This window comes from Gorilla gorilla, chromosome 20 (assembly GCF_029281585.2).
Source record: "Gorilla gorilla gorilla isolate KB3781 chromosome 20, NHGRI_mGorGor1-v2.1_pri, whole genome shotgun sequence".
Classification (NCBI taxonomy): domain Eukaryota; kingdom Metazoa; phylum Chordata; class Mammalia; order Primates; family Hominidae; genus Gorilla; species Gorilla gorilla.
The window spans coordinates 24,623,112-24,636,455 of record NC_073244.2 but is presented as its reverse complement, the minus strand read 5'-3'; the positions used below and the strand labels follow the sequence as shown (position 1 = coordinate 24,636,455).

The 13,344-nt window shown below is 51.2% G+C and overlaps 1 protein-coding gene across 1 annotated transcript; it reads right to left on the bottom strand.

The window, feature by feature from the left end:
- Positions 1-3: 3 nt before the first annotated feature.
- On the bottom strand, positions 4-3,612 carry MPV17L2 (MPV17 mitochondrial inner membrane protein like 2). The gene is made up of 5 exons (XM_019015915.4): positions 3,313-3,612; positions 2,726-2,896; positions 1,907-1,983; positions 1,674-1,802; positions 4-757 (listed from the first exon to the last, which is right to left on the bottom strand). The coding sequence occupies exons 1-5, from the start codon at positions 3,497-3,499 to the stop codon at positions 701-703; spliced, it is 621 nt and encodes a 206-aa protein (XP_018871460.1). The 5' UTR covers positions 3,500-3,612; the 3' UTR covers positions 4-700.
- Positions 3,613-13,344: the final 9,732 nt, after the last annotated feature.

Sequence of the window (13,344 nt, the reverse complement as noted above, 5' to 3'; positions counted from 1 at the left end):
TGGTTTTGATCATCCACAGCATTTTCTTTTATTATTTTTCAATATAAATAGAGACAGGGTCTTGCTATGTTGCCCAGGCTGGTCTCGAACACCTGGCCTCAAGCAATCCTTCCACCTCAGCCTTGTGAAGGGCTGAGATTACAGGTGGGAGCCACTGCGCCCAGCCAGCAGTTTCAGTTACATTATAGAGAGAGTTTAATGGCATTTCCACAGTTCACGACCAGGGAAAGAAACAGAGGCTGCCTGGCCCTATGTGAAACTTTTGGGGGCTGACTTCAGGCCTGAGCCTGCTCTGAGGGGATCAGTCATGTCCCCGCCTTAGTCCCAGGACCTGAGGGAGCTCTGGATTGGTGGCTTGGCCCAGAGCCAGGTGGATGGCAGTGTTGAGGGGCTGGTGCTTGAGACTGGTTGGCAGAGTGGGCCCTGTGCTGAGGATGGGACATCTTGGTCACAGGTCGCATGAGGTTCCTGCTGAGAAAGGCTAGGGGATGATCATCCATCTTCATGGGTGTGTTCCGGTTGGGGAAACTGAGTCCCAGAAGTGAGCTTGGAAAGGGCGGCTCAGCCCAATGCTCGGGAGCTGAAGTGGTGCTGGGACGTGGCCCAAGACCCGAGCTTGCTGCAGGAGCCCATTCCCCTTCTGTCAGAGGGGGTGGTCCGCCAGGAGACAGTCTTGCATCCGGTCCAGGAAGCAGACAGTTCAGTCTGCTCGGGTGTCCAGGGCCACACAGCCTGGGGGTGTCAGAGGAACTGGGCTCTGTCCACACAAGACAAGGCATCTGGTCAGAAGCCTGGCTCATCCCTCCCTGTCCCTCTACCTGCCCTTGGGCCAGAGGTCAGCCCTGCTCAACAGACTTGGCAGGGACCGGGCTGAGGTCACATCAGACAGCAGAGAAGGGTTGGGTCTTTTTTTTGTTTGTTTGAGACGGAGTCTCGAACTGTCGCCCAGGCTGGAGTGCAGTGGCGCGATCTCGGCTCACTGCAAGCTCCGCTGCCCGGGTTCAGGCCATTCCCCGGTCTCAGCTTCCAGAGTAGCTGGGACTACAGGCGCCCGCCACCACGCCCGGCTAATTTTTTTTTTGTATTTTTAGTAGAGACAGGGTTTCACCATGTTAGCCAGGACGGTCTCGATCTCCTGACCTCGTGATCCGCCTGCCTCGGCCTCCCAAAGTGCTGGGATTACAGGCGTGAGCCACCGCGCCCGGCCTGGGTCTTTTTTTTTTTGAAACGGAGTCTCGCTCTGTCACCTAGGCTGGAGTGCAGTGGCATGATCTTGGCTCACTGCAGCCTCTGCCTCCTGGGTTCAAGCAATTCTCCTGCCTCAGCCTCTCAAGTAACTGGGATTACAGGTGCGTACCAGTAATTTTTTGTATTTTTAGTAGAGAAGGGGTTTCACCATATTGCCCAGTCTGCTCTCTAACTCCAATTTCAGGCGATCCACCCGCTTCGGCCTCCCAAAGTGCTGGGATTACAGGCATGAGCCACGGCGCTCAGCCACGGCTGGGTCTTAACTGCTAGTGAGGAGCTCTCCGCCAGCCCACTGTTGGGTGTGGGTTGTCAGGAGCACAGGAGACTCCCACCCTCCAGGGTGGCTGGCTACACTGCCACTTGGAGCTCACACGTGTAGCCCCCTGGGGAGTCCCCTGGGTGCCTGGTATGCCCTCCACACTCACCCGGTACTTCAAGTAGGACAGGTACGTGTCCCAGCCCAGCGTCAGGCCGTTGATGTAGGTGACTCGAAATTGGGGGGGCACGAAGAGGAAGTTCACGAACTGCGCAGCAGGCCACACGCACCAGTCTGCCTGCGGGGAGAGGCGGGGGATGAGGGGCGGGGCCAGAGCTGGGCGGGGGCGGAGCGGCCATCAGGGGGCGGGGCCGGACATGCGCAAGGGGCGGGTGCTCCCACCTTGTAGAATTCCCAGAACTTCTCCCGCAGCTCCTGGCAGCTCTCACCCACTGTCTGACCCTCCAGGCAGCCAAGGCCTGGGAAGAAAACCAAGAAATGAGAGTGTTAGAGGCCAGGAAGTACTGTTGAGACGACAAGATGGGCTGACGATGGAGGGGGCGGGGTTGGGCCCCTGAGAGCCCACGCCGCCCACCCCGGGCAGAGGGACAGGGACTTTCAGATGGGATGGACAGAGAATTAGGGTAGCTGGTGTAGGGACAAAACAGAGCAAGTCAGTCCCAGTGAGAGAAAGAGAGGTTATAAACATATAAACACGTGCCCCAATGGAGACACCCTGAAGTTGAGGGAGTTGTGTTACTTTTCCATCACAGACCAGGAAGCCGGGCTGGGAGGGGGAGAATGAGAGACTCCTCTATTAATACCGCTGTCTTTACCGAGCCTACGGCTGGCACGGTTGCACCCCATTAAGTCTAGCCTCAATTTCTCTTCCTTCAGGCCTCAGAGCCTTTGCATTAGCTGTTCCCTCTGCCCGCTGGTTCCCTCTTCATATCTCAACTGAGTGTGGTCCCCTTCTTTGGGAAATGCTCTCAACCTCCCGCCCAGGGCGGCCCCAACAGATACTGTCCTCGTCCCTCCTACACTCGCCAGCGTTCACATCGGCCGAGTCTGTCCTGTCCCCGCTGTGACCTGGCTCCTAGTCCAGGGCGACCCAAACAGGGGGCACATTGGAAATGCACCTCTGCATCCTTCTTAACACAAAGCTGGCTCCACCCCTCCCGACCTATGAGAGGCAAAGCCTAGGCTTAGGAGGCTCCTTACCCAAGAAGTACCAGACGCCCAGCAATGGAGAGGCTACCAGCTGATCCACGAGGACCTTCTTGAGGACATTTGGGAAGCCTCGGAGGCCAGACGCAGGGAATAGGCGGTCCAGCGACAAGTACCAGTAGTGCAGGAAGGGACCCATGCTGCAGCCCACCGCAAACATGCTCGCTATAAGAGTGTAATTCAGGGGGCTGGGTCGGGCCGGCAAATTCCTCAGTCCATTCCCTCCCTCCCTCCCTGGCTAAGGCCTGGGTAAGCCCAATGCCATCCCGGAGCCTCAGCCTCACCGGGAAAACTGGAAGAGCCCACCCGTGCATTCTTCCATTACAAGCCCCACCAGGAGGCGCGGCTCCAGAGGCTCCTGGGTAGTGGGCAGAGACCTCCGGGGGTTGGGAGGTGATGGAGACCCAGAGCTGCGGGGAGACAGACACCCGGGGAGAGGCGCGGTCAGGGCAAGGGTCCTGCGGGGGACTGAGGCCACGGGTCGGGGGACTGAGGCCACGGGTCAGGGGTCACGGCCCGCAGTCGGGTGTCGGGATCAAAGGTCGCCCGGGGTGAAGGGCTAAGCAGCGTGGCGTCCTTACCGGAGCGCCGTGGGTCGAAAACCTGGCCGGGCCGGGCGCGGATCTCCCAGGACTGGCGCACGCCATCACCGGCCGCCATGAGCGCGCCGCAGCCCAGCGTGTTAGTGACGAGCAGCGCGCGGCCCTGGAATAGAAGCTGCCCCGCGGATAACAGGCGGCGTAGCCGGCGCCAGCCACCCCGCGCCATCGCCCTCAGGAACCAAGGAACCGGCGCGCCGCTCTGCTTACGCCGCGCCGACCAGTCGCGAGTCACTGTCGATCCCAAATTGCCCGCCCCTCCGGCTCCCCGGCCAATCGCATAAGGATCTTCAGTCCGCAGGTACGCCCCGAGCCGCGACGCGTTCACCAATCGCAGGCAGCCTCGGGGAGCCACATTGCCCGCCCCGAAGAGTATTGACCAATAAAAGGCAGGCGTTCTATCCCAAGGTCGAGTCCCCAACGACCTCCCGAGCTTCACGGACCAATCGGAAAAAAGAATTGCGTTACGTCCCGCATGCCGATTGGTAGCGTTGCACTCTTGTTTCCCCGCCCCTTTCTGTGCCAGCCTATGGGAAACCGTCGCAGCCCCGTCCTGCCGACACGCCCAGGACGGCACTGGCCAGTCGCAGACCGGCGTCACGCTGGCAAATCAGTGACCGTCGTCCCGCCTCCCGCGTTAGGGTTGGTCAATCTTAGGCAGTTACAACGCCTTCTGGCCTGGTTGCCCTCCGTATTTCCAGATTCTCCTGGACTTAACCAGAAGGGATGTGATCTGTGGCCAGAAACAATTATATCCTAATTATACCGTTCCCGTAGGGAACAATGATTTTTTTTTCTTTTTTTGAAATGGAGTCTCGCTCTGTCACCCAGGCTGGAGTGCGGTGGCGCGATCTCGGCTCACCGCAACCTCTCCCTCCCGGGTTCAAGCGATTCTCGTGTCGCAGCCTCCCAAACAGCTGGGATTACAGGCACGGGCCACCACGCCCAACTAATTTTGTATTTTTGGTCTAGACAGGGGTTTTGCCATGTTAGCCAGGCTGGTCTCGAACTCCTGACCTCAAGAGATCCACCCGCCTTGGCCTCCCAAGGTGCTGGGATGATGATAGGCGTGAACCACCGTAACTGGCTTAAAAAATGATTTTCAATGGAAATCCCTATGCATTCTCTACTAGAGTCGCAAACTACTGCCTGTGGGCTGTTAACTGTTGAAGGTGTGCAGGTTCTTGGCATCTTGAACAAAGAATTGGACAAAGTGCACAAACAAAGCAAGGAAAGAATGAAGCTTAACAAAAGCAGAGATTTATTGAAAACGAAAGTACACTCCACAGGGTGGGAGCCAGTGGAGCATACGGACTCAAGAGACCTGTTTAAGAATTTTCTGGGGTTTAAATGCCCTCTAGAGGTTTTCACTGGTTACTTAATGTACGTCCTATGTAAATGAAGAGGATGAAGTAAAGTTACAAAGTCATTTACTGGATGTATGCCCTCTTTAAATGGAGAAGATATTTCCTGTCATAGCTGAATTGTTTCCATTTGATTTGGCCTTATGTTCCCTGCCTCCAGACCTATTCTCCTGCCTCAGGGCCAAATCCTGTCCCTGCCTGTTTTGTGCTGCTCATGATGAGCTAAAGGTGTTTCTTACATTTTTTAAATGGTCAGTCAAGAAGGTGGGGATTGGCCAGGCGCAGTGGCTCACGCCTGTAATCCCAAACACTTTGGGAGGCCGAGGCAGCTGGATCACCTGAGGTCAGGAATTCAAAACCAGCCTGGCCAACGTGGTAAAACCCCATCTCTATTAAAAATACAGAACTTAGCCAGGGGCGTGGTGGTGGGCGCCTGTAATCCCAGCCACTCGGGAGGCTGAGGCAGGGGAATCTCTTGAACCTGAGAGGTGGAGGTTGCAGTGAACCGAGATAGCTCCAGTCTGGGCCACAGAGCGAGACTGTCTCAAAAAAAAAAAAAAAAAGAAAAGGCTGTGCCTAGGGCCGTGGTCACTCACATTTGGCTCAGAATTAACCTCTTTAAATATTTTACGGAGTTTTTTTTTTTTTTTTGAGAGAGAGAGTCTCGCTCTGTGGCCCAGGCTAGAGTGCAGTGGCGCGATCTCGGCTCGCTGCAAGCTCCACCTCCCGGGTTCACGCCATTTTCCCGCCTCAGCCTGGCGAGTAGCTGGGACTACAGGTGCCCGCCACCAAGCCCGGCTAATTTTTTATATTTTTAGTAGAGACAGGGTTTCACCGTGTTAGCCAGGATGGTCTCGATCTCCTGACCTCATGATCTGCCCGCCTCGGCCTCCCAAAGTGCTGGGCTTACAGGCGTGAGCCACCGCGCCCGGCCCATATTTTACAGAGTTTCACTCTTTTTGTCAACAAATGGCATGATTGTGTTTCAATAAAGTTTTACTTATGGACACAAATTTGCATTTCATATAATTTTCAGGTCATAGAATAAGCCAAACGTCATTGAAACACAATCATGCCATTTGTTGGCCTGTAAAAAGTAAAACTGAAATATGCCTTTTTTTTTTTTTTTTTTTTGAGACAGAGTCTTACTCTGTTGCCCAGGCTGGAGTGCAGTGGCACAATATCAGCTCACAGCAACCTTTGCCTTCCAGGTTCAAGCGATTCTCCTGCCTCAGCCTCATGAGTAGCTGGGATTACAGGCACCCGCCGCCATGCCTAGCTATTTTTTGTAGTTTTGTAGAGACGGGGTTTCACCATGTTGCTCAGGCTGGTCTTGAACCCCTGATCTCAAATGATCCACCTGCCTCCGCCTCCCAAAGTGCTGGGATTACAAGAGTGAGCCACCATGCCCAGCCTACAATATGGGTTTTTACAACAAAAATTTGCCCAGTCAGAGGACACCCTTCAGGGTTTTCTGATTTTTTTTTTTTTTTTTTTTTGAGATAGGGTCTTCTTCCTTCCTTCCCCCAATTTAAAACTTTTATTTAAAGAGAGGTTTTGTTTTTTTTCCTCTTTAGTAGAGACAGGGTCTCACTATGTTGCCCAGGCTAGCCTTGAACTGTACTGAAGCAATCCGCCCACTTTTGCATCCAAAAGTGCTAGAATTACAGCATGAGTTACTGAGAATTGATAAAATGACATGTCCCCCTGGGCAATAGGAGAACAGTGAGTTTCGTAAAGTGGGACAAATAAACAGAACAATACAAAAAAAACCTGATCAATGTCGGGCGAGGTGGCTCAGGCCTGTAATCCCAGTACTTAGGGAGGCCAAGGCGTCCGAATCATGAGGCCCAGTGATTGAGACCAATCTGGTCAACATGGTGAAACACCGTTTCTACTAAAAGTACAAAAATGAGCTGGGCACGGTGGCACACGCCTGTAGTCCCAGCTACTCAAGAGGCTGAGGCAGGAGAATCGCTTGAACCCGGGAGGTGGACGTTGCAGTGAACCGAGATCTCACCACTGCACTCCGGCCTGGCAACAGGGCGAGACTCCGTCTCAAAAAACAAACAAACAAACAAACAAACAAACAAACCACTGGGTGTGGTGGCCCCCACCTGTGATTCCAGCTACTCCGGAGGGTGAGGCAGGGGAGTCGCTTGAACCCTGGAGGCAGAGGCTGCAGTGAGCCGAGATTGCGCCACCGCACTCCAGCCTGGGTGACAGAGCCAGACTCTGTCTCAAAAAAAAAAAAAAAAAAAAAAAGAAAGTGGGAGTTGAACAATGAGAACACATGGACACAGGGAGGGGAACATCACATTCCGGGACCTGTCAGAGGGTGGGATAGGGGAGGGAGAGCATTAGGAGAAATAACTTTTTTTTTTTTTTTTGAGACGGAGTCTCGCTCTGTCATCCAGGCTGGAGTGCAGTGGCGCGATCTCGGCTGGCTGCAAGCTCCGCCTCCTGGGTTCACGCCATTCTCCTGCCTCAGCCTCTCCGAGTAACTGGGACTACAGGCGCCCGCCACCACGCCCGTCTAATTTTTTGTATTTTTAGTAGAGACGGGGTTTCACCGTGGTCTCGATCTCCTGACCTCGTGATCCACCCGCCTCGGCCTCCCAAAGTGCTGGGATTACAAGCGTGAGCCACCGCACCCGGCCAGCATTAGGAGAAATACCTAATGTAGATGACCGGCTGATGGGTGCAGCAAACCACCATGGCACATGTATACATACCTATGTAACAAACCTGCACCTTCTGCACGTTCTGCACATGGATCCCAGAACTTAAAGTATAATAATAGTAAAAAAGAATTCAATGTAGATGTATGGATTTGGTTCTGGGTTCTCCATTCTGTTCCATTTGTGTATGTGTCTGTTTTTGTGCCGGTACTATGCTGTTTTTGTTACTGTAGATCTATAGTATAATTGAATGTTGGGTAATGGGATTCCTCCAGTTTTGTTTTGTTTGCTCAGGATAGTTTTGGCTATTCAAGGTCTTTTGTGATTTCATATAAATTTAGGACTGTTTTTTAGAACTTTTCTTTCTGTTTTGTGTGAAGAATGTCATTGGTATTGTATTTTGATGGAAATTGCATTGAATCTGTAGGTTGCTTTGTGTAGTATGGACATTTTGACAATATGGATTTTTCCAATCCATAACTACAGAATATCTTTAAAAAAATAATAATAATAAGGCCGGCGCGGTGGCTCACGCCTGTAATCCCAGCACTTTGGGAGGCCAAGGTGGGCGGATCATGACGTCAGGAGATTGAGACCACGGTGAAACCCCGTCTCTACTAAAAATACAAAAAATTAGACGGGCGTGGTGGCGGGCGCCTGTAGTCCCAGTTACTCAGAGAGGCTGAGGCAGGAGAATGGCGTGAACCCGGGGAGGTGGAGGTTGCAGTGAGCCAAGATCGTGCCACTTGCACTCCAGCCTGGCGATAGAGCTAGACTCTATCTCAAAAAAAAAAAAAAAAAAAAAGAAAAGAAAGAAAGAAAGAAAAAGAAAAACCTGATTAACTTCAGGTTACTTTTTTTGGTAAATGTTAAAGCAGAGGGGACTTCCTTATCGGGCTAATTCAGGTAGACTAAAATCTTTTTTTTTTGAGACAGAGTCTCGCTCTGTCGCCCAGGCTGGAGTGCAGTGGCGCGATCTCGGCTCACTGCAAGCTCCGCCTCCCGGGCTCACGCCATTCTCCTGCCTCAGCCTCCCCAGTAGCTGGGACCACAGGCACCCGCCACCATGCCTGGCTAATTTTTTGTATTTTTAGTAGAGAGGGGGTTTCACCATGTTAGCCAGGATGGTCTCAATCTCCTGACCTTGTGATCCGCCCACCTCGGCCTCCCAAAGTGCTGGGATTACAGGCATGAGCCACCGTGCCCGGCCCAGGTAGACTAAAATCTATTTTTAGGAAAGACAGCTGGGCACAGTGGACCATGCCTATAATACCAGCACCTTGGGAGGCTGAGGCAGGAGGATCGCTTGAGGCCAGGAGTTCAAGACCAGCCTGGGCAACTTGGCCAGAACCTCATCTCTACAAAACAAATTAAAAAAAAAAATAAAAATAAAAAACTGATCTGTTTGGGATATGTCTGCTTCCTCAAAGTTTCAGTTTGATTACGTGGCATTTAGCACGAGTGACTCCATTCTGGTTTCATCTGGTCTGTTGGTGCCTAGTGCAGGAGCTCAGTCCAAAACAGTGGTCTCCCATAGTTTTGTTTGACATTGAGCTGACCATTTGGTGATCTACAAATGGATTACTGGTTGCTGAGAGAGAATGGTGGATAAATTAAGAATTTATTGGCCGGGCACGGTGGCTCATGCCTGTAATCCGAGCACTTTGGGAGGCTGGGGCGGGTGGATCACTTGAGGTCAGGAGTTCAAGGCCAGTCAGGCCAACATGGCAAAACCCCATCTCTACTAAAAATACAAAAATTAGCTAGGTGTGGTGGTGCATGTCTGTAATCTGAGCTACTTGGAGGCTGAGGCAGGAGAATCCCTTGAACCTGGGAGGCGGAGTTTGCAGTGAGCTGAGATCATGCCATTGCACTCCAGCCTGGGCGATAGAGCAAGATTTTGTCTCAAAAAAAAAAAAAAAAAAAAATTATTGCCTGGCCGGGCTCGGTGGCTTATGCCTGTAATCCTACCATTTGGGACCTGGATGCAGGAGGATCGCTTGAGGTCAGGAGTTGGAGATCAGCCTGGGCAACATGGTAAGACCAGGTAACATGGTAAGACCGGATAACAAAATTATCCGGGTACGGTAGCGCACACCTGTAGTCCCAGCTACTTGAGAGGCTGGCGTGGGAGGATCGCTTGAGTCCCAGAGGCTGAGTCTTCAGCTGGCTGAGATGGTGACACTACACTCTGGCCTGGATGACAGAGCGAGACCCTGCCTCAAAAAGTAAAATAAAAAATAAAATTAAGAGAATTTATGGGGCTGGGTGCGGTGGGTCATGGCTGTAATTCCATCACTTTGGGAGGCCGAGGCAGGCGGATCACCTGATGTTGGGAGTTCAAGACCAGCCTGGCCAACATAGTGAAACCCCGTCTCTACTAAAAATACAAAAATCAGCCAGGCATGATGGCGGGTGCCTGTAATCCCAGCTACATGGGAGGCTGAGGCGGGAGAATCACTTGAACCCGGGAGGCAAAGGTTGCAGTGAGCCGAGATCTTGTCATTGCACTCCAGCCTGGGCGACAGAGCCAGGCTCTGTCTCAAAAACAGAAGAACAAAAGATACTTTATTGCTTCCCAGGAAGAGCAGCTTTTGATACCTGGCGGTAATTTTTGTATGTTTCGGTTGATAGTGTTCAGGACATGTCACCCATAACATACCAGCATACAACTTTGGCATATTGATATTGAGAATTTTGAGTTAAACACACTTGCACACAGTAGATGCAAGAAGGGCTCTTCTTTTTATTTTTTTGAGATGGAGTCTCACTCTGTTGCCCAGTCTGGAGTGCAGTGGCATGATCTTGGCTCACTGCAACCTCCACCTCCCGGGTTCAAGTGATTCTCTTATCTCAGCCTTCCAAGTATCTGGGATTACAGGCATGTACCACCATGGCCGGCTAATTTTTGTATTTCTAGTAGAGACGGGGTTTTGCCATGTTGGTCTGGCTGGTCTTGATCCCCTGACCTCAGTTATCTGCTCACCTCAGCCTCCCAAAATTCTAGGATTACAGGCACGAACCACCGCGGCCAGCCCAGAAGGGCTCTGTAATCTATCTTTTTATTTTTTCTTTATTTTTGAGAAGGAGTCTCACTCTGTTGCCCAGGCTGGAGTGCAGTGGCGCGATCTCAGCTCACTGCAACCTCCGCCTCCTGGGTTCAAGTGATTCTCCTGCCTCAGCCTCCCAAGTAGCTAGGATTATGGGCGCCCGCCACCACGCCTGGCTAATTTTTGTATTTTTACTAGAGACGGGTTTTACCATGTTGGCCAGGCTGGTCTTGAACTCCTGACCTCAGGTGATCCCCCAGCCTCTGCCTCACAAAGTACTGGGATTACAGGCATGAGCTACCGTGCCCAGCCAAAATTTTTAAAAAATTAGCCAGGTGTGGTGGTGTGCAACTCTAGTCCCAACTACTTGGGAGGCTGAGACAGAAGGATTGCTTGGGCCTGAGAGGTCAAGGCTTCAGTGAGCTGTGATCACGCTACTGCACTCCAGCCTGGATGACACAGCAAGACCCTGTCTCAAAACAGACACTTAGGTCTAGTTACTTTTTCGGTCTCCATTTTTCTCGTGAGGGCTCCCATCTACAATGAATAAGCTTTGTGTGCTATTGTTTTGTTAATCTGTCTGTCAGTCTGAGCCAGACACCAGAGAGAGGAGGAAAGCTCTAGCCCTGCTAGTTTCTGGTGATGAGGATGGGCTACAATTGGCTGGGAAAATCTGCTCCCTCTGGGGTCTGCAGGGGAGAAATGCTGGGACCTGACTAAGCCAATGCAAAGTAAGAATTCAGCCGGACGTGGTGGCTCATGCCTGTAATCCCAGCTTTTTGAGAGGCTGAGGTGGGTGGATTACTTGAGGTCAGGAGATCAAGACCAGTCTGGCCAACACGGTGAAACCCCATCTCTACCAAAAAATAGCAAAATTAGTTGAGTGTGGTGGTGTGTGCCTATAGTCCCAGTTACTCGGGAGTCTGAGGCAGGGGAATCACTGAAACCTGGGAAGCTGAGGTTTCAGTGAGCTGAGATAGCACCACTGAATTCCAGCCTGGGCAACAGAGTGAGACTTTGTCTCAAAAAAAAAAAAAGGCTGGCACGGTGACTCACACCAGTAATCCCAGCACTTTGGGAGGCCGAGGTGGGTGGATCACCTGAGGTCAGGAGTTCAAGACCAGCCTGGCCAACATGGTGAAACCCCGTCTCTACTAAAAATACAAAAAAATTATCCAGGCGTAGTGGCAGGCACCTGTAATCCCAGCTAATCGGGAGGCTGAGGCAGAAGAACCACTTGAACCCGGGAAATGGAGGTTGCAGTGAGCCGAGAAAGTACCACTGTACTCCAGCCTGGGCAACAGAGCCCGACTCCATCTCAAACAAAAAAAAAGAAAAGGACGAATTCTTATCAGGCTGGGATTATGGCTCACACCTGTGATCCCAGCACTTTGGGAGGCTGAAGCAGGAGGATCACTTAAGCTCAGGAGTTTGAGACCAGCCTGGGCAACATAGCAAGACCCCATCTCCACAAAAATTTTAAAAATTAGCTCGGATAGGTGGTGCATGCCTGTAGTCCCAGCTACTCAGAAGTTTGAGGCAAAGGGGATTCTTGAGCCCAGGATTTGGAGACTGCAGTGAGCTGTGATCACATCACTGCATTCTAGGCTGGGCAACAGAGCAAGACTCTTTCAGGGAAAAAAAAAAAGGTGCTGTATAACACCACCAGGTCACCCTTGGATACTTTCCTAGAAGAAGCCAAGAGCCCTCCTGGGCTAAGCGCAAAATTTGGGGCTCCCCTGCAATGGATCAGAACTGTGTTCTCAGAGGGCAATTTGGAAACCAACTGGCAAGTGAAAAATTTTAACAGTCTTTACAAATGTTAGCACAAAGCTTTCATGATCTGAGTAGGTAATCTTAACTCATTTCATCTGCCTCTGCAGATGCAAATTGGATCTCACTTATTTATTTATTTATATTTTTTGAGATTGAGTCTGGCTCTGTCACCCAGACTGGAGTGCAGAGGCACGATCTCAGCTCACTGCAACCTCTATCTCCTGGGTTCAAGTGATTCTCCTGCCTCAGCCTCCCGAGTAGCTGGGACTACAGGCATGTGCCACCACACCCGGCCAATTTTGTATTTTTGGTAGCGACAGGGTTTCTCCATGTTGGTCAGGCTGGTCTTGAACTCCCAACCTGAGGTGATCAGCCCACCTCGGCCTCCCAAAGTACTGGGATTATGGGCGTGAGTCACTGCTAATTTTTGTATTTTTAGTAGAGATGGGGCTTCTCCGTGTTGCCCAGGCTGGTCTTGAACTCCCTGGCCTCAAATGATCTGCCTGCCTCGGCCCCTCAAAGTGCTAGGATTACAGGCGTGAGCCACTGTGCCCGGCTCCACCATTTTTTTAAAAACTAGTGAGTTTTGTATTATCACACCTGTCTCACAGCTATAATTTTAAAATGAAAGCTATAAGATCTCTGATTGCACCTGTCTATTTATGTTTATATATATATATGTTATAGGTATGTAACACTTTCTCCCTCTTGATGGAATTCCTAAAGATTAACTTGTAAAGGAGCTCTATTTCATTGACTTTAGAGAACCACATTTGCTTATGTAAATTAAGACTAGTCAAACAGGCTTATGTTATCTTTAGATGCTGAAGATTATAAAAGTGTAAACTGTAAAATTATAAAATAAACCTAAGAACAATACATGCAATAAAAGTGAATTGCTTGGCCAGGTGGTGGCTCAGATCTGTCATCCATCCCAGCACTTTGGGAGGCTGATGGAGGTAGGTCATTTGAAGCCAGGAGTTCAAGAATAGCCTGGGCAACATGGCAAAACCCCATCTCTGCAAAAAAAAAAAATACAAAAATTTACCGCGCATGCTGGCTCGTGGCTCGCGCCTGTTGTCCCAGCTATTTGGGAGGCTGAGCGGGGAGGATTGCCTGAGCCCTGGAAGTGGAGGTTGCAGT

Excerpts from the sequence above, each read along its gene's own strand:
- MPV17L2 (XM_019015915.4), bottom strand. The coding sequence starts at position 3,499 with ATGGCGCGGGGTGGCTGGCGCCGGCTACGCCGCCTGTTATCCGCGGGG. Across the intron at positions 2,897-3,312 it reads TTTCGACCCACGGCGCTCCG|CGAGCATGTTTGCGGTGGGC; the intron begins GTAAGGACGCCA and ends ACACTCTTATAG. Across the intron at positions 1,984-2,725 it reads GGGCGTCTGGTACTTCTTGG|GCCTTGGCTGCCTGGAGGGT; the intron begins GTAAGGAGCCTC and ends TTTTCTTCCCAG.